This window comes from Notamacropus eugenii, chromosome 1 (genome assembly GCF_028372415.1).
Source record: "Notamacropus eugenii isolate mMacEug1 chromosome 1, mMacEug1.pri_v2, whole genome shotgun sequence".
NCBI lineage: Eukaryota > Metazoa > Chordata > Mammalia > Diprotodontia > Macropodidae > Notamacropus > Notamacropus eugenii.
In genome coordinates, this window is record NC_092872.1 from 5,310,243 (window position 1) to 5,330,000 (window position 19,758).

Sequence of the window (19,758 nt, forward strand, 5' to 3'; positions counted from 1 at the left end):
TCAGATTTTCCAAATAGGATTCTCCTCAATTCCAGTGATGAGAAACAAAGAGGGCCAGGAAAGAGTCTCTGGACACTAGTCATCTCCCTCCCATCCCCTACAAACTGGTTTCTAGACCCTACACAGAAGGGGGCACATGGTGACAGGGTGGAAGGTGCCTTTGTCCAGCAGACAAGAGAGGAGGCCTGGGAACCCAGGAACTCAGGAGCATTTTTGCTGAAGAATCACTGGGTCCTTTCAGAGAGCACAGGGGCTGTCCCCTGATGAGCTTCACCCCTCCGGGGGAGCAGTCAGTGGTGGAGACAACCAGGGGATATCCTACGAGGCATCAGCCCTCCCCAGACCACGGGAGGGAAGATGAAGGATGCCTAAAGCCTGGCCTCTGAGGTCCCCATGCCTCTTAGAGGGAACCCAATGTCCTAGCCTCTCCAGTTCTACCCCGTATAAGACCTGGTCCCACCCTCTTTAAAAAAAAAAAAAAAAAAGATCCTCAACAAGGATAATAACACTTAAAGACAAAAACACACAGAGTGAAAAATGTCCTTCCTTCCTCCACCCCCCACCAGCCGAGGGCCTGGCAGCTTAGCAGTCCTGGAAGGTAATGGCACCGGTGGGTGGTGAGGGCCGAGCCCAGGCCGTGCTGGGTTCTAGTGGTTGCCACCACTTTTGCTGTTCCCAGAGATCCAGTCCATGATGATAAAACTCAGGCTCATGGTCATCATGAGAACACCTAACCCTGCAAAGCACGCGGCCTGTAGGTAGAAAAAGGAAGGGGTCACGGGGGCAGAAGACTTGGAGGAGGCCCTGTCCCCTCCGAGCTTAGAACCCCAGTCATGTCTATACAGGCTGGGGACTCTGACTGAGGGCCTGAGGTACTTCCATAGGTGCAATCCCTTTCCTCCCTTGCTCAATTCAGGACCACACTATCCTTGGAGACTCCTGCTGGGGGTGACAGTTATGTACCAATATTTTGGGAGTGGACTTCAGCGGCTCTTTGTCCTTGGGCACAATTCGGATATAGAAGATTGCTGGAAAGATGAAGATGAGACAGGGTGCCGAGGTGGCGCCTAGGAGAAGAGATAATGTTGGGAGCCATTAGAATCTCAGCGGGCCAGCAAAGGGAGCAGGGACTCTCTTCTGGCTGATGTTCCCAGGGCTGCAGACAATCATTTCTTAGAAACTCCTCATTGTGAAAGACGGGAAGCCCAGCTACCAGGAGAGGCAGTGACTTGCCTAAGGTCACACCGATAGATAAGCGGAGGCAGAGGCCATTTTCTAACCCAAGTTCTCTGACTCTGTGCAACCCTTTTTCCCAACACGCTGCTCTAATCTTGGTTGTGCTGATGCTTTGTTTATCAGCTGTATGTTTTAGGTTTGTTTTTTTTTAATTAATCTGCTCTATTTGGGTCTCTAAGGACCTCAAAGAGGATTAAAAGTCAACAGTTAGTGTTGGGATCAAACGGTCAAAACAGAAATAATGAGTTACTTATTGAAAGAGACAATGCTGATATGCGCTAATGGGCCCATTTAGTGAGCAACCCCTCAGACTGAGAAGAAATGTGTTGAGATGGGTGGGTCCCGGGAGCAGCCAAAGGTTGGGGGGCTCAGGAGGATCTACCCATTCTAGGCTTCCTCTGCTCTCCCAGAGGCTGTTGGCTGGCAGGGGCTAGGATTCTCACCAATGATTCCGAAGATGCCCAGGATGTTGGGGGCAAAGATGACTAACAGGTTGATAAAGGTCAGTAGGATGACAGCGATGAGTGTGTGCCGAAGCCAGCTGAACTCTTTGTCCTGGAACAGCATCTGCTGGATGGCCCTCCGTACCTAAGAGTGGGAGATGGGAGAGAGGAAACGTAATTGCTAAGCACGCAGGCTTGGCCCTCCCAAGGGCGGGGGGAGCTGTAACTCCACTCCCTTGGAGTTCCCAGTTCTGGAGTGAAGCAAGGTTGACAAAGTGCTTCCTTCATAGATGTCACAATCTCCAAGAAAGGTCATGTAAGCATTGTTCCCACTCTACGTATTAGCTAGGCTCGGTGGGATGGAGTGAAAAGGAAACACACCTTTTCTCTGACATTTACATGTTTATGAAGTACTTTCCTCATAGCAATCCTTTGAAACTAGGTTGTTCAAGAGTTTTTACTTCTATTTTACCAATGCGGAAACAGGTTCAGACACTTGTTTGAAAGTCTCATGGTAGGAGACCAGGATTTGAATACAGGTCTTTTGACTCCAAGGTTCTATGTTCTTTTTACTCTATCACATTGACTCTAGGGCAGAACCCAGCAGAGAGAACTCTGCTTTCCAGGGCTGGTTTTTGTAGCCTTCATAACTAATTTCTCACCTGAGAATCTGGAGGGCTTTTTCATTATCCCTGTCTCTTCCCTCAACCCCATGAAAGGGCATGAAATCATGGTGAAAAATGAAGGATGCTTGATTTGGAGTCAGAGGATCTGAGACCAAATCCTGGCTCTGCCACCTACTAGCTGTGTGTCCTTATACAAGTTACAACCTCTCTGAGCCTCAGTTTCCTTAGCTGTAAAATGAACTGACTGGACTAAGTGACCTCCAATATGTTGGCCCATGAAGTAAGCAGCCCCTCAGACTGAGAAGAAATGTGTCGATACGGGTGGGTCCCAGGAGTATGCCAAAGGTTGGTGAAGCTCAGCTCGGAATCTATGATTCTATGAGCTATGAGCTTATAATCTTTGAACCTCTTCCTGAGGGACTGGGGCCAACTCACCGGGAAAAGGACAATGGGGACAGTGAGGGTGACAGCTGTGAGCACGGCCACTCGGACACACAGGATCAGCACGTCAAAGGGGTCCACTTTGTTGTAAGTGTGCAAGAGCTCCGACTCCACCCGATCTGTGGGATATAACTCCTGACACACAGTGTCCTATACCCAACCTAGTCTGGGACTGGGACACAGCCCATGCTTCACGGCTCCCCACCTGCTGCTTCTATCTGAGTCTGGAGGAAACAGCATCAACCCAAAGCCACTCAGATCCACCCAGGTCTAAGGGATGCAGCCTCTGACTCCTGGGTCAGGGATCGCCAGCACTTGACTGACTGATCCCTGGCCTCAAAGACTTGCCTAGGTTTGGGGAATATAGCCCCTGACCCCTGGAATCCTTTTCCCCCAGCCCATGGGGACCCACATCCTAATCTGACTTCTATACCCGACCTGTTGCCTACTTTTCTCATACCATAGAAGGTGAGGTAGCCAAAGAGGGCAGCCAGGAAATACATCACATACATGACAGCAATGGACAGGTTGGATATGTGCTGCATCTTCTGCTTAGTGGGGCTGTAGGGGAGCAAGAGTTGGATTAAGCTGGAGGGGGCCCCTCTCACACCAGGGACTGCTCTCCCTTTTCCCCAAATAGCCAATGCCAGGGAAGGAAGTCTACCCTTGAAGACGAGGAAGGAGCCAGATGAAGCAAGATATAAATGTTATGGAGTTCCAAAATATCACAGCAGATCAGGTCCTTAGAATGATGATAATTACTGCCACAGACATGTCCTCCTTTCAGGCTTATGTTTTACATACGTTATATGTTATTTAGTCTTGTGAGGAAGGTATTTTACAGGAAAAATAACTGTATGGATGAGGAAACTGATTCAGAGAGGTTAAGCGATTGACCATGATCATATCTGGAGGAAGGTTTTGAACTCAGGTCTTTTTACTCTAAGTCCAGTATCTGGTCCACTACATCAGAACCAAAGGACCGCTGGGTACGGAACGTAAAAGGGTCACAGTTGGAAGGACCCTTACAATTCCCCTGCCCCAATGCCCTCAATTTACATATGGGGAAATCGAGGCCCAGAGGTGAAAAATGGACTTGCTCTGCTCACAGCTGGTAAGTAAGAGACTGGGCTCAAATCTAGCTATCCTATTTCTTAGTCTAGAGCTTTTCCATCATCGCCTACTGCTTCTTGAATGGCAACATGGTAGCACAGATTTTGCAAATGAGGAGATTTAGGAGGGAAAGGGAATTGGTCAAAGTCTTAGAGCTAATAAATAAGAGTGTGGGTGCAAACTGAGCTTCCTTCATTCTTGGATCAGGGGTATTTCCATTCCTTCGCACTGCCTCTCAGAAGTGTCACAGGGATGCAGATTTAGAGCTAGAAATTCAGAAGTCATTCTAGTTCATCCCCCTCAATTTAGAGATGAGGAAATTGGAACCTACCAAGGTTAAGTGACTTGCCCAAGGTCACTTAGGAAGTAACAAAGCCAGGATTTGATTCTAGGTCTTCTGACCTCAAATCCAGCATCCTTCCCATTTCACCCTGATCATACTCACTCCCTGAGCTCTGTGTAGATGGGTAGCACCTCTGGGTGGCAGACGAAGGCGAAGGCCATGATTGGAATGGTGTATGCTGTCTGTGGACAACAGGAGGCACTGTTGGCCCTTGGCGGCGTGGACCTGTCCCACCTGCCTGAGGGATTCCCAGCCGGAGCATAAAACAGAACCCTGACCCTGGAGGTGAGGGACCTCAGCGTGCCAAGGCCCTCCCTCCCCACCCTGGAGGGCTGGCACCCACCCACCTGGCCCCAGTTGGCCCCAGCACACCTGTGTATTGAGGGTAAAGAAGCTGAGGGCACAGTTCTCAGGGTTGGAGGCCTGGATGAGGGGGTCCCCACCCGAGGAATCCTTCATGATGATTTGTACATGGCTGGTATTGCCCGTCACATTGGCAGAGAATGTGGACAGTGGGCATGAGATCTGGAACTTCTTGTAGATGACCTGGGAGGGTAAGGATGCTACTGAGTGCCTAATACAGGCTCACAGTCAGTGATGGGAACATATGGAAGCCCACACTATGCTCAGCTGGCAATGCCCCTATTGTCTGGCCCCAGGTGCTCAGAATTTACCCATCACCACCTAACTTCCTGCTCTTCCCCAGAAATGAACTGGCAGAACTGGCAGAGTTATTCCCCCCCTGCTGTTGGAGTCTCCCACAGGTTAGGACCATGTCTCCCCCCCCTCACAGCAGGGATCCCTGGAGATAGGAGCCATTCCACCTCAGAGGTGGGTGCAGGGGGCCTCACTCACTGCAATCAGGAAGAACACCATGCAGCTGAGAGAGAAGCCGCTGGAATAGCCCAGGTAGCCTAAGGGTAGAGGTGGGAGGGTGAGAACTGAAGGCTTATCCCTCTGTCCTCACCCCAGCCCCATTCACTTCTCCACCCTCTCTCCCCCTCTTACCCAGCTGCCTCATCAAAGCCAAGGGCAGGATGATGGTGACTGAGACCAGGACCACCAGGTAGTTCCCATTCATGTACCAATCCCTGGAGGGAAGGGGGAGGAGAGGGCATAGAACAGAAGGTGTCAGAACTGCCTCTGAAGATGTGTGGCCCCCAACTTCAGGGATGCCTGATGTGAAGGGGGGGATCCCTTGCTTCCCGCCCCAGGAGCCCTGGCTCCCTTGACCTTCTCCCTGGATTCGGCCCCCCCCAGTGGACCCCAGCAGCCCAAATGAGCCCCCTTGCAGGACATGGATGGGGGAGGTCAAGGCTGGGGACCCTGAGATGTTGAAGGACCTGGGAGGGGCCTGAGAATGAGGATTTGGGAAGGAGTATTGCTCCTCAGGAATCTCCTGGCATCCGGAGCCCACTCCCAGTTCAGTGTTTTGTTCCCCCATCCCTACCCCCACCCCAAGGGCATGTGCTGGTCCTCCACCCTCACTTAGCCAGCACTGGAAGGGAACGGCCTCTGAGGTCCCCTTCCCAGGTCCAGGGGAAGGCTCCTTGTGCAGGCAGGAACAGAGCCTTAGACCCAGTAGCCTGCAGAGATGTACGGCCTACATCACTGAGTGTAATCTGGGCTATGGGGGGTTTAGCCCCAGAGGCCTTGAGTTAAAAATAGCAGGGGCTTAAGAGCTAAACCCTCTCCCTGACCTCACCCTTTCTTGGACCAGTCGTCTCCTCCTCCTCCCCCTTCGCCTTCCCCCATGAGGGTGGGGGAGCTGCTGTTGGGCCTAGCTCCCACAAGCCTCACCCAGCCCCCTCCCCTTCCCTGCTCGACCCCCGCAGCAAAGGGAACAGAGAGTAGGGGCATCTATCCATGGGCCAAAGGCAGGCCCTTCTGCAGACTCTGGAATTCCTGGATCACAGAATGTTTCAGCTGAAGGAGCCTTCATTATCATGCATTCCAACCTCCCTCACTGTATATATGGGGAAACCGAGGCCAGAGAGAAGAAAGGGTCTTCACAAGATGACAAAATCAGAGAGCAGAGAACTGAGATGCCAATTCAGGTCTAACAATGCTAAATCTAGTTACGCTGCCTCACTCTTGTCCTGAAGTCCTCAGCTTTAACTTGATATCCCCCACTGAAAGTGGGGCAGAAAGGAGAAGAGGAGCTGAGGGTCTAGAGAGGCACTGACTCTTTGGGGATTCCTTCTCCAAAGCTAGGCCCAGGCAATAAGAGGCCACAGAAGGGAGGAGCAGGGGGAGGGATCAAGAAGAAGAAAGAGTAGAAATGTAAGGGAGAGCGTCAGAGGAGGGGAAAGGGCACAGAGAGGCCGTCAGGAGTATTAATAACTAGTACCAGGACCAAGTTGTGCTTCCTTAAAGTGACAGGCCCATGCGTGGCACCTGGCTCTGAGAGAAGCCCAGTGAGGGGGAGGGGTGGGGAATTCCTGGCTCATGGCCCCAGGCCCAAGGGTGTGAGCCTGGGAGCAAATGAGCTGAGCAGACCAAGGGGAGGTCCTGGCCTAGAAATAGTCTGGCCTGGGCTGTCATATCCACACCTCTTTCTCCTTCCTTTAGAGGGAATCAAAACTCTAAGGCCTCCCTCAACACTACACCCCCCTCTCCTTCTGGGTATCGATAGAATGTCAGCCAGGGCCAGACCCCACACTCTTGAGTTCTTAATGACAGACCTTTATCCCTCTCCAACTCAGGAATATCACATCTCTCCTCTCCAGTATGGATCCATCCCTCCTATGGGACTGGACGATTCCTGGTCTCCCCTTTTCCCTTCTCCATTCCCAGAGCCCCTCGGTTCTCAGGACAGGCTCATCCTTGGCCTCTACAGCACCCCCACTTCCCCTCCCCACCCTGAGGACCATCCCTGCTGTCCCTCCCCTGGTCCCCTGGTTCTCAGGCTAGGAATAGGGATGACTCTTACGAGGTTTTCTCTGGTAGGTTGAGGAAGGCTTGGATGACCAGGGGCACTTCAGATTTCACGATGTACAGGTAACTGGACATGGCTAGGGAAGGAGGTAGATGGGGCAGTTGGGGGAATGTGGCAGGAGAAGTGTCAGTCATGCTCCCCATTCCTTTCCCAATGGCATTATAGGAATATTAGTGGGGGAGGGATGGCAGGGTGATGGTAGTGATGGTGGTGGTGGTGGTGGTAGGGGTGGTAGTGGAGATGGGCCCAGGCTTGGGCACCATCAAGTTGTCACAGAACCCCAGGGGTGGCCCTAACTTGAATGGGGGGCAACCCCAGGTGAGCACCCGCCCCACCCTGCTAGGATCACAGGAGACCATATAAACCAGGCAAGGGAATCGAAGGGACTTCAGATAATCGAATCCAGGACTTCAGAGATTATCTAACCCAATCCTGCCATTTGACAGATGGTAAAACTGAGGCTCAAAGGGCCTTGCCCAAATTGCCACAAGGACTTAGTGACTGCCCACTCTCTGTCTCCTGGGCCTACTTCAGGGAAGCACCGCTCAGGGAGATGAAGCTATTTGCCTAAAGGGTGTGAGTGAAGCAGGGCATAGGAGTGGCACCTGTTCTCTTACCTCCGATGTTCTGTAGGGTGATAGCTATTGCTGCCATCAGTTTCCCTGGTGTCCCAAAGGCTCGATAGCCCAGCTGTTCATAGGCCCGGATGCCTGGAGGGTATGGGAGATGGCTTTAGGCAGGGCATCAGGAAAAGTGAGGTCTGACCCCTCCAACCTCCCATCAGGGCCTGGTACCTGAAGTTTGGACCTGGGGTCTTCCCACCTAAAGATTTTTTGGAGGCAGTACAGATTTGCTTTCAGAAGAGCTTTCTTACCTACAATCCCTGAAGACTTGAGCAGCAAGTGGATGGAATAGCTGGAGAGTAGGGCCACGCAGGTGAGGAGGAATCTGGGAGAGAGAGGGGATATTAGTGGGGGAGAAACAAGCCAGGCTTGGGCACTGTCAGGAGGGGAAAGCAGAATTCTCAGCGTAGCTAACATTTACATAGCCCTTTGAGGTTTGCAAAGCCTGTTTCATTTGATCTTCACACCAACTCCGGGAGGTAGGGGCTATCATTATCCCCATTTTACAGATGAGGAAACTGAGAAAGACAGAAGTTAAGTGACTTGACCAGTGTCTGAGACTGGATTTAAGCTTGTCTTCCTAACTCAAGATGCAGCGCTCTAACCACTGGACCACTTAGCTGTTTCTAATGGAAGAAAAATTCTGGACTGGAAGCAAAGAAAACTAAATCTAACCCTTGTTCTGCCCCTAACTTCCTGTGTGATCTTGGATGTTGGAGATGAGGAGAATAACTCAGAAAGGAAGTCTGGCATAGTGGATAGAGGGCCAGCATTGGGTTTAAGTCTTGACACATACCTGCCTTAAGACCCTGGCCAAGTCCCTTATAAGCTCTCAGTGCCCCAGGAAACTCTCCAAGATCATAAACGAGGGACTGATTATTGATGTGCATCAATGAAAGGAATTTCCATGCTGGAAGTCCCTCACATTGATGAAGTCACACATGGACCAAAAAATACTCATTTGCATATCCATAACACTTTTCAAGCTACAAAAACCAGTCTCCTCACAACCACCCTGTGAGGCAAGGACTGTGAGCACTGCTTTCCCATTTCACAGATGAGGAACTGAGACTCCAGAAAGGGGGAGTGGTTTGCTCAGCACCACTCAGCTAGTGAATGCAGGCTCTACATTGGATGCTGCCTCTCCAAGTCCCTTTCTCTCTTTGAGCCTCAGTTTCCTTATCAGCAAACTAAAGAGATTGCTTTAGATAACTCCCAACTCCAGCATTCTGTGTCCAGTGTCTTCCGGACTCTTCTAGCTCAGACTCTTGTGTTCTGAGGCTCCCTCCAACTCTGGCGCCTAGCCTAGACTTCATTGAGAGGCGGTGTATGAGATAATATGAGATAATTTCACTGTCCTAGCCCCTGTCCAGGCTGCCTCTGGAGCATTGTGTTCAAATCTGAGCACTGCATTTTATGTAAGGGACAAGCTGGCAGCTAGGTGGTGCAGTGGGTGAAGTACGGGCCCTGGAGTCAAGAGGACCTGAGTTCAAATTTGGCCTCAGTTACATTTGGCCTCAGTTACTAGCTGCATGACCCTAGACAAGTCACTTAACCTGAGAGAGAGAGAGAAAGAGAAAGAGAGAGAGAGAGAGAGAGAGAGAGAGAGAGAGAGAGAGAGAGAGAGAGAAAGAAAGAAAGAAAGAAAGAAAGAAAGAAAGAAAGAAAGAAAGAGAGAAAGAAAGAAAGAAAGAAAGAGAAAGGGAGGAAAGAAGGAAGGAAAGAAGGAAAGAAAGAAGAAAAAGTAAAAAGGGAGACAGAGAAGGAGGAGGGAGGAAGGGAGGGATAAAGGAAGGAAAGAAGAAAGGAAGGGAAGAAGGAAAGAAAAGAAGAAAGAAAAAAGAAAGGGAGAGAGGGAAGGAGGGAGGAAGGAAGGATGTGAAAGAGACGAGCTAGAGCACATCTCCGCAACAGTGTGAGTGGAGTATTAAAAAGATTAGAAAAAAAGAAATGGGGATTTCTTAGCACATACTATGGGCCCAGCTTTGTACTAAACACGGGAATCCCCATGATGACTCTGGGAATTAGGAGCTATTATTATCCTCATTTGACAGTTAAGGGACCTGAGGCACATAGAAGTTAAACAACTTGCCCAGGGTCACGCAGCCCCTAAGTGTAGGAGGCCAAATCAGAACTTAGATCTGACTCCAAGCCTAGTGTGGCATATAATTACCAGAAGCGAGGGATGCTTAGCCAAAGGGCTCTTCATAGATGTGGAAGGACTAGATTTGTTCTTCTTGAGGTCCAAGGACAAAACTTGCAGCAAAAGGTGAAGGGGGCTGATTCAGATTTGACAGGAAAGGAAAATTTGCTAATAGAGCTTTCCCAAAGTGAAATGGGCTGTCTTGGAAAGTAGTGGGTAGGCTTCCCCGCTATTGGAGGCCCGACATCCAAAGTTGGAAGATGTCATGAAAGGATCCCTAGTCAGGCATGGGTAGCCTTGGACAGTCTCTATGGACCTTCTGAGTTGCTCCATTCTGCAATTCTAAGGCCCTTTCAGTGGAAATCGTACCTTCTCGGTACCCTTCCAACTGGAGCATGCCAGAATTCTGGGAAGATAGCAGCAGGGTCCTAGCTTGAGACAGGCTTTGGATAGAGTGCATCTGGGATGGCAGGCTCCCCTGTGTCTCCCCAATACTACAAGATAGACTGTCACAGCCCTAAATCCCATCTGTTCTTCTTTCCCCCTCCTACCTGAGAGCCTGGGGAGGTGTGGGATTCATTCCCACCCTTGGTGCCCAGGAAAGCTCCTAGCAATTTCCCTCTTTCCTTTGTTTTGGGGATGAGATGATGGAGGAATGTGCTTCCAAAGCATCTGCTTAGCAATCACCTCTTTTTTTTTTATTATACTATGTTATGGAAATGCTTGTTTTATTGAATAAATTAAAAATAAAATAAATTTTAAAAATTTTTAAATGGGAGGGAGGAAACTGAGGCAAGTGGTCTAGATAGAATGCTAGCAAGGCAACGTGGGAATCTGGGAAGGAAGCAAAGGACCTACTTTTAGTTACATGCTAGAGTCATGACTGTCCTTCCTACTGTCTCTTCTGGCTCTAAGAAAGATGCTGAATGGAGCCCTCACCCCTACATATAGGCAGGGCCTAGGAACAAGGAGGATCAGACTCCCTCCTTGAGAGAGTCTCCCAAGGGGCATCTGCACAGACACCCAGTCAGCAATCCGGAGGTACGGGGAAGCCCATCCCTGCTAGGAAACCCAGAAAGTTTGCATGAAAACACGTTCTCCGTCCAATGCATCACACACACACACACACACACACACACACACACACACACACAATCTGCAAACACATGCACACACAACCAATCTTAAGATTAAAGCTGAAAGAGGCCAGAGATGGTATAGTCCAAAGGCCCAGAAACTCTTTTTTCCCTTTTCAGTATCTGTTAAAACTTACGGATCCCTTCTCAGAACAGTATTTCTAAATCTATAAAATAATGCTGAGAATTACACAGAAAAACCAATTCTATTGAAATAGTTATCAAAACATTTTTTAAAACCAAGTTCACAGCTTAAGGTGAGAACCCCTGATCTAATCTTCCAGGCTCAAAGAGACATGACTTGTTCAAGTTTCCATAGTAGAGTCAGGATCAGTGGGGTTCACATGCACATGTACTAGGCACACAGATACACACATCCCCACCTCAACACAGAGAGTGAGGCAAAGAGAGCTTCACAGAGGAAGAGACACATAGGGATGCATGGGTACAGGCCTGCCCACATAGACTCCTGGCCCAGGGAGGCAGCTCAGGTCACTCTGGGGGCCTCAGGAGGTGGCTTGCTTTTTCATCAGCCCGTGTTTTTCACTGCTCTAGTCCTATTTTAGTCTGTTTTTATTTGAGGGTAAAGAAAAAAAAATCCCAAACCTTTTCTGGGAATAAACAGCCCAGCATGGACACAGAGACAGTGTACTGTCTTCCCCCGCCCTGCTGCCTCCCAGCCTAGGATCAGGGCCCAGCACTGTGTGTGTGTGTGTGCGCGCGTGTCTGGTTGGGGGCAGTGGCTGGAGACGACATCAGGGGTGTGGCTGAGGCTAGGGCTGTAGCTGCTGCTTATGTTAACACTGGATGATTCTTGCCTCAGTCAGAAACCTCAGTACCACCCTTAGCTTCCATCCCTTGGCCATGGTCTCCTTGTCCCTTGCCTTTGGTTCAGGCAGATTGCCCAGGCCCTGCTCCAGTCAGGGGTCCCAGAAACTAGGGTCAGGCCAGGCCAGGCTAGGTTCCAATAGCAGAAATGCCTGTGGGCTCCGGGTAGAGGGCTGAGGGAAGAGGCCATTTGGGGGACAATGTAGAAGACATTGGGGCACTCACAGGAAGAGCAGGATGCCAGTGTTGGCCATGGCATATGCCAGGCCCAGGATGCCGCTGCCCATGATAGCATTACTGAGGTTAAACACAGACATTCCAAATGAAGTCTTTCCTTCAAACTGCAGAAACAGGTGGGGAGAGAGGGGGTGTTAGGAGTTCTTTTCCCACTCCTCCACTCAGACAACAACTCCTGAGCCAACATTTCCTTTCTTGCCCCCCCCCACAATATCCTGAGAACACTCTCTCAAGCCTTTGCTTTCCCTGAAGCCCACCATCCATCCCTCCCAGATCTCTCATCCATGACTCCACTCTCAACTCCGATTCCTGGGTTTAGTCTCAGCCCCCATCCCTGCCCTATGTGGGATCCCTATTCCTCCCTAGGGCCCACATCCACCTATCTGAAACCCTCCTCCATGACTCTGTCTTGTGGTCCCAACCATTTTCTATCTCTGACTTTCCTGGTCTCCCAACCCTGGGGCTACTTCCCATCCCTCAATTCTTGGGCCAAGTCCTCCCCAAAGCCTCCATCCCTAGCCCCCAGATCCGCTCATCTCCAATCCACCCCGTCCTGGGCTCACATCTGTGAAGTGTGTCTCCTTGTTGACATTTTGGGGTAGGAATCCCTCTGCTTCCCCGTGGTTGGGTCTTCCACTCTCACACCTGTGGACATAAGGAGGAATAGTGTCCCCATTCATTCCCCTCTGAGTCAAGAAGAAAACCCCATGTGCAACTGGGTAGGGCATGGCTGCCTGACATCTCTTCCTTATTCCCTGTTGATTTCCCCACCACCCCCTTCATGACGAACTCACCTTTCAACTCCAACAGCGGGCAAAGCCACGGGGCACAGTCCTTCCACATGTTTGCCATTGGGTACCAGTTCCACCATCTCTGTTTGTGAGGGCACCTCGGGGGGGTTCATGGCTAGACTGGGCACAGAAGGGTGCGGCAGGGGAGTGAGAACCTTTGGTCCTGATCACGTGTCTTCAAGGCAAGTAGAATCTCTTAGGGGAAAAAGAGGGTTGGTCATTAGAGGAAACCAAGGACCATCAATTCAACTCAACTCAATAAACCTTTATTAAGCTCCTACTGTGTGCCAGGCGCTAAGCTAGGGATTGGGGATAAAAGTACAAAGAATAAAATGATCCCTAACTGTAAGCTACAAAGGGATCTTAGAGGCCATCTGGTCCAATTCCTGGATTTTGCTGAGCGTACTGATGTCCCAGAACCAGAAACAACTTGCCCAAAGTCAAGTAGGCAGTGAAGTGAAAAAGTCAGTGTTCCAGCCTAGACTTTACTAAGTCACCACTAGCCTTGTCAGGCTTCTCTTTGTAACCACAGTTCAAGTTAACCACCTTGCCCCTCTAAGGCTGGAGAGGGAGCAGAAATGCCCATCGGGCTGTCCTAGGGATGACCACAGGGTAAGGTCTAACTCTGGTAATAGCTTTCTTTCCTCTTCTCCACAACACTAGTCCCCTGAGTTAGTCCCCCAGCCACCATAGTGGCATCCAACCTGATACTACCTGAGAAAGTGGTTCAGGCTCCAGAAGAGATCTCCGTTCCCAGAGGCCGTGGTCCCCTTGCCCCCTGCCAAATCCTTGACTATGATGACACTACCTTCACTCATCCATCAATCACCAAGCATTTATCAAGTGTCTACTATGTGCCAAATACTGTGACTGTCCCTCATGCCCCTGGGGCTAAGATGATACTTGTTTCCCTTGGAACCATTAGATAGAACTAGGAACAATGAATGGTGCCAGAGTGGAGATCTTTAGCAGATAGCAGAAAAAACTTCCTTCAATCAGAGGTGTCTTGTAGTGGGACACGCTGCTCTGAGAGGCAGAGGGCTCCCCAGCACTGGAGGTCTGAGACGTCCCAGATATACCTTGGACAAGATGCCCTTGGAGGCCCTTTCCAGTTCTGTGATTGTGTGATGCTGTGGCTTGGGGAGGGGAATTCCTGTACCCCATGAGGGTCTGGATGGTCAAACACCTGGATACTTGGAATAAAATTCTGGGGATGCCTGGGGGGAGGGCATGGGGCACAAATTAAGGAGACCTGGGAGGAAAGATCTTCCTGAATTAACTACAGTAGGGGCTCTTCCTAGATGGGCAAAAGGTTCTGGGAAAACTTCTGGTATGCTGTAGGGGCTTAATAAATGCTTGCTTGATCAATTGATCGATAGGGCTAGGAGGAATCTACCTAGCCTGATGCTTCTGCCTAGGGGCTGGCACAGGGTAGTTTCAGTACCTGTTGTAGATTGGACATGGCATTGGGTCTGGGGGGGGAGTGGGAGGTGAGGGTGACCAGGAGAGAATGAGGTCCCGCCAAGAAAGGCCCGGCAGGCAGTTGGGGAGGGCACCCGGAGCCGGGCTGTACTGGCATCCAGAACAATAGAGCCTCTGTGCACCAGGAGCTGGGCTCTGGGAAACTGTTCCTGGGCTGGCAGGAGCTAAGGCTGGCAGCTTGGTCAGGCCTAGCCTCCACTCCCATCCCCCTCTCTGGGCAATTCTGCCTCCTCTGGGAAGGGGCTGTCTCTACCTTGGGGGGAGAGGGTGGCAGAGAGCATGGATGTCTGGTTCCTTTCCTGATCTCATGTGGGATGAATGACTTCCTCAAATAGGAGACTTTGTAGGTCCTAAGGGGTGCTGGTCAGATCTGATTTCTGATGAGGCTCAGTCTTTAGTCCTGGACATCACCATAGGGTCAGTTCCCCCCTGCACCCCTATCCATTTTCCCAACAACTTTTTTCTTCCTTAGTAGCTGTGTGACTTTGAGCAAACCACTTAAACTCTCTGGGCCTCAGTTTCCTTATCTGCCAGATGAAGACATTGGACTTGGTGATACCTAAGGCCCTTCCATTTATAAACCCTATGATCTTAATATTTTCCTATTCTTTCTGAAAGGGGAAACAGAAGGACACACTTGTCCTCATATTACCTGGCACTGCAGTAAGACACCTCTACCCACCTTGGCTAGGACCCAGTGTCCAAGGCTATCTTTGCTCCCCCTAGTCTTCAGATCCCAAACAGAAGCCCTGAAAACACTCTTTCCTCTCCTAAGGGGCCCAGGCGGCAACATGCCCATCTTCCCTGACCAATAGTGCCAGCCTTTGACTGGCAGCCTGGAACAGAAGAAGGACAGCTGCTTTGGCCCCCATTGCCTGGACAACTCTTTGTACCTTTTCCATTGCCAGCCTGGGGCCCCTTGGGGGCTCCACCCAGACCATGCCCAGAAGGTGCCTGGGCAAAATGCCCACCCCCTCCCCACTCCTCCAGGCAATGTCAAGCCAGGAGGGCCACTCTAACAGGACATCCTGGACTGGCTCAGCCCCTAGAGGAAGGGAGCCCTGTCCAAAGAGAGGCCAGGGTCATGGGCTGTCACCCAGGGGGCAGGCAATGCCAGGTGCTGTGGGCTCTGCCAATGTCCCCAGGCTAGGATGCAATCTCTGTCGCCCTCTGAGCTTCCCTTGGCATCAGAAGGCAAGGATCCTGGGTTCTAGTGACCCTTATTCCTCACTAAACACTCCCATTGCCTTGCTTTGAGAATTTCTTAGAGTGTAACATTCTTGAATATTGGGGTTCTAGAACACATGTGCTTCAGTCAGCTGCAAGTCCAAATAATAACAGCTTCCACTTTTACAGTGCTCTAAGGTTTATAATGCACTTTTCTCAAATGGGAAACTGAGGCCTAGAGAGGTCAAAGTCACACACCTTGTAAAGCTCAGAGGTGATTACTTCCCAAAGTCAAGTCCAAGCTGCTTGCTGCCTTTGAAGGCAGACAATCTGGTGTAGGGAAAAGAGTGCTGCATTTTCCAGTCATCTGGGCAAGACTTGGGTTTGACTCTGAGACCCTTTGCTTTGCCCAGGACCAAGCTGATTCTTAAACAACAGGTAGATACCATTCCCCACCCCTGCCCCGAGTATATTCTCCCTCTCTTTAGGTCCCTGACTTTCCTCTCTGTCCAGCCTCCTGTGGTGGGGGAACAGCAGGGACTGCAAGGCTCTTTCCCTCCTCAGTCACCCCTCCTGGACCACAAAGGGTAGTGAGAATACTGCAGAACCCCTGGGTCGGTGAGGGAAGATAGGAGGCAGGGTCGGACTCCCAGGCCTCAGACCCAGGGGCACCGGTGATTCTGACACAGAAGGCTTGGCTCAGAAGCTGGTGAGGGCTCTTAGGGCCCCAGCGGGAGAACATTGGGGGATGTCTTCCATCAGGGAAGTGACGAATGACCCATCAGATAAAGAGGAGGCCTTACTTCTTTTCTTTCTTATAGATTATTGGTCTACTTGGAAGGGCCCCCTAGAATCCATATCCTTAGGTCCCTTCAAAATCTGACCATGAATCTACTTCCTTCCCACGAAGCCTTTCTTGACTAAACTTACCTAGCCTTATCTCCTAACGCTTATCAACTTAGTCCTTTGTTGGTTCTGAGTTTATCTGAATTGCTATGTAACGGTTCTCAGAATCACTGCTAGGTGAGTCCTGTCTGATCTGACCCCCACCCCCACCCACCCAAACCAGACATGGAAGGGCAGGAAGCTTGAGTCACCCTTAGGCTAGAAATCTGGTGAAATAGCTGTTTTCTCCCCTGAGACTGGGGGGTTATGCCTCTCCCTCAGACCAGAGACTCCCCTCAGATTGGAGGCTCTTAAAAGGCACAAGTCATGTCTCACCTTCAAATTCCTCCTGTTCCCACCTCCTGCACCCAGTTCATGCCAGACCAGGTCTGGGCTTTGTCCATAGCCTGGATTCCCAGAAGAAAGCTTGGATTCCCAGAAGAGCTCTCTTGGCTAAGGAGTTCATGAGCCCCTGGCATTCCCTGGGTTTCTGAGAGAGAGGAATCCAGGTCCCACCAGGTCTCCTGAGTCCTTGACACCCCCCCCTCCCCTCCCCAGAGCTGGGCAGGCTAGGACAGGTCCCCAGGCAGTGTTGATCTGGGTTCCAAACAAAGCTGCTACTTCTCTGTCCTAATACCTAGTCTTAGCACATACATTGTGGGCTCCTGACTGTGTTGTGAGGTCAACAGGTCACTAGTTCCAGAGAGGCCATAGCCCAGAGAAGGGGAAAGACTCCTCGAGAACCATTCCCCAAACTCACATTCCCTGCTTAGTAGAGCTAGAAACTGTGTGGGGCTCTAACCTACCTTACCAAGCCAAGACCCATTTCCATCAAACCCCACAAGTCCTCGCCCCCATTACCCTTGACTTTCAGCTTCCCATTCCAATTCTGGTCCCCTCCTTTCCTTTCTCTCTCTCTCTCTCTCTCTCTCTCTCTCTCTCTCTCTCTCTCTCTCTCTCTCTCTCTCTCTCTCTCTCTCTCTCTCTCTCCTTCTCTCAGCCCCCTGGGCCCAGCTGCACCCTCTTATGAAAACTAGGGGGGTCTAGGATCCTTCACACAGCACCTTATATCTTGTTCTACCCAACCTCGGACCGAAGGTCTACACTCGAGCATAGTCCTGGGTTTTGAGTCAGAAGACCTAGATTCAAATCCTGGTTCTCTGTACCTTTAGACAAGCCTCTCAAGGCCTTTCCAGGCCTCGTTTGACCATGTCAAAAAGGAAGTGAGTTAAAGGAATGTCTCTTGCAGTTCTAAATGCTGTGATTTTATGATCTCAAAGCACCTAACTGGTCCACATTTCATCATCCCTGCCCCTGAGGGCCGGTGGAATCCTCATACCGAAGGGGAAATGAAGACATCCCTCACTCCATCCCCAACCTCTAGAGTTTCTTTCATTCTCAATAAAGTGGCATATTAGCAGGAATTTGGATTAGATCCAAAGAAAAGGTTGTCATACGTCAGGCGGGGACAGGGAAGGATTCTTCCTCCTTTTCTGATGATGGCTTAGATGGAGTCATGTCGAAAGACCGACAGAACAAGCTCCCAGGTAACACACACATTTCTGAGGGGTCCTGGACAAACTGGAAGAAATCCCGGGATTAAAGATTTAAAACTGAAAGGGACCTCAGAGGCCACGTAGTCCAGACCCCTTGTTTTACAGATGAGAAAATCAAGTCTCAGAGAAATCAGGTGACTTTCTTATGGTCACATAGATAGTGGAAGGATGTGAATCCAGGTCTTCCTGACAATATATACCACCACCACAGGCTGCCTTAAACAAAGATGTAAATAGAGCACTGCAGGGACCCAAAAAGGAGAAGATCGTTTTATTCCAGCGGAGGTGGGGGTGGGGTGGGGCAGAGCTTAGGAAAAGAGGCCATCACAGAAACTGACAATAGGATGGGTCTTCTCTACCCCAACCCACTTCAGCATCAGGAGAGAGCTCAAAACACTGTTCCAAATCAGAGATCCTTCCATTTTCTGTGCCTCTGAGGTCTTGGGTGGACCAGGGAAGCCCATGGGCCCCTTCTCAGAAGAATGTTTTACAATGCATAAAATAAAATAAGCAGATTTCAAAGGAAACCAATTCTATTAAATTCAGCTGCCAAAATATTTTTAGGTACAAGTTCCCAAGGACCCCAGGTTAAAAACCCCTGTTCTAGAGGTACCGGAGGTAGGGGGATGTTTGGCTTGGAAGAAGAGATTTGGACGGGACCAGGTGCTTGAAGGATGGGCAGGAGGAGGGAGGATTAGAACAGTTCTGTTCGGCCCCAGAGGGCAGAACCAGGGGCAATAGGGTGGGGGAGGAGAGGGAGGTACAGAAAGGGATTTGTCAGCTGAATATTGGGAACAATCTCCTAACCATGAGAGCTGTCCAAAAGAGCTGTCCTGGGAAGTGGTTGGAGCCATTTAATCCTTTCAGTTTCGTTCAACTCTTTGTGACTCCATTTAAGATTTTCTTGACAAAGATACTGGAGTGATTTGCTGTTTGTTTCTTCAGCTCATTTTACAGATGAGGAAACTGAGGCAAACAGCATTAAGTGACTTGCCCAGGGTCACCCAGCTCTTAAGTGTCTGAGGCCAGATTTGAACTCAGAAAGATGAGTCTTCCTGACTCCAGGCCCGGCATTCTATCTGGGAAGTCAAGATGGAATAACTGGGACTAGGGCTCCTGTTTAGGTGGTTGTGTTTGTCCTTCATTCTTGAAGAGGACCATGACATCAGGATGATGATATGACTTGCAGCTGACTTTGATTTGAGTGAGGGAGAGCTGTGCAAGGTCACCAGCCTCACTTTCTTCTCCTGAGCCATCTGGGTCCAGTGGCCTGATACTCATCAGGATGATAAGGTTGGACTGGACATCCTCTCAGGGCCCTCTCAGTGTGTCACGGTGGAAAAAGCATTGGTTCTGTAGTCAGACAACCTAGGCTCAAATCTTACCTCTGCTACTTACTATCTGTGATATTTTGGGCAAATTACTTAATCTCTCTGGGCTCAGTTTCCCTCTTGGTAAAAATAAAGAGTTTGGGCCAGATAGCCTCTGAAGTCCCTACCAACTCTGAACCTTTGATCAAAACAATTTCCTTTTCAACCTTGATAAACCTCAGTTTCAAAAATTGTAAAATTGGGATAATATGGCTATCACAGATCTAGACTGGAAGGGACTTCAGAGGCCAGCTAGTGAATGCATTTTACAGATCAGGAGACTGAGACATAGCTAAGGGCATGCAGAAGATCAGCAAGTGCAGGATTGGAACCCAGGTCCTTGGACTCAGAGTCAATGCTCTTCACAGGGGGTTGTCTTTAGAAAAATGCTTGGAAAAGA

The 19,758-nt window shown here is 50.1% G+C and overlaps 1 protein-coding gene across 2 annotated transcripts in view; it reads right to left on the reverse strand.

The window, feature by feature from the left end:
- Positions 1-487: 487 nt before the first annotated feature.
- Positions 488-19,758, reverse strand: part of SLC38A3 (solute carrier family 38 member 3) — a 29,727-nt gene continuing 10,456 nt past the window's right edge. The window contains exons 1-16 of one of the 2 annotated variants that reach the window (XM_072650666.1): positions 16,769-16,791; positions 12,902-13,093; positions 12,671-12,752; positions 12,096-12,211; positions 8,015-8,088; positions 7,758-7,850; positions 7,135-7,216; positions 5,211-5,293; positions 5,058-5,116; positions 4,575-4,748; positions 4,305-4,384; positions 3,207-3,307; positions 2,741-2,865; positions 1,680-1,824; positions 964-1,067; positions 488-752 (exon numbers count right to left, since the gene is read on the reverse strand). In XM_072650666.1, the coding sequence (XP_072506767.1) occupies positions 648-752; positions 964-1,067; positions 1,680-1,824; positions 2,741-2,865; positions 3,207-3,307; positions 4,305-4,384; positions 4,575-4,748; positions 5,058-5,116; positions 5,211-5,293; positions 7,135-7,216; positions 7,758-7,850; positions 8,015-8,088; positions 12,096-12,211; positions 12,671-12,752; positions 12,902-13,011 (1,533 nt within the window). In that variant the 5' untranslated portion in view covers positions 13,012-13,093; positions 16,769-16,791 and the 3' untranslated portion in view covers positions 488-647. Of the gene's footprint in view, positions 753-963; positions 1,068-1,679; positions 1,825-2,740; positions 2,866-3,206; positions 3,308-4,304; positions 4,385-4,574; positions 4,749-5,057; positions 5,117-5,210; positions 5,294-7,134; positions 7,217-7,757; positions 7,851-8,014; positions 8,089-12,095; positions 12,212-12,670; positions 12,753-12,901; positions 13,094-16,768; positions 16,792-19,758 lie in introns of those variants that run through there. The other variant, XM_072650665.1, reaches the window with a different exon arrangement.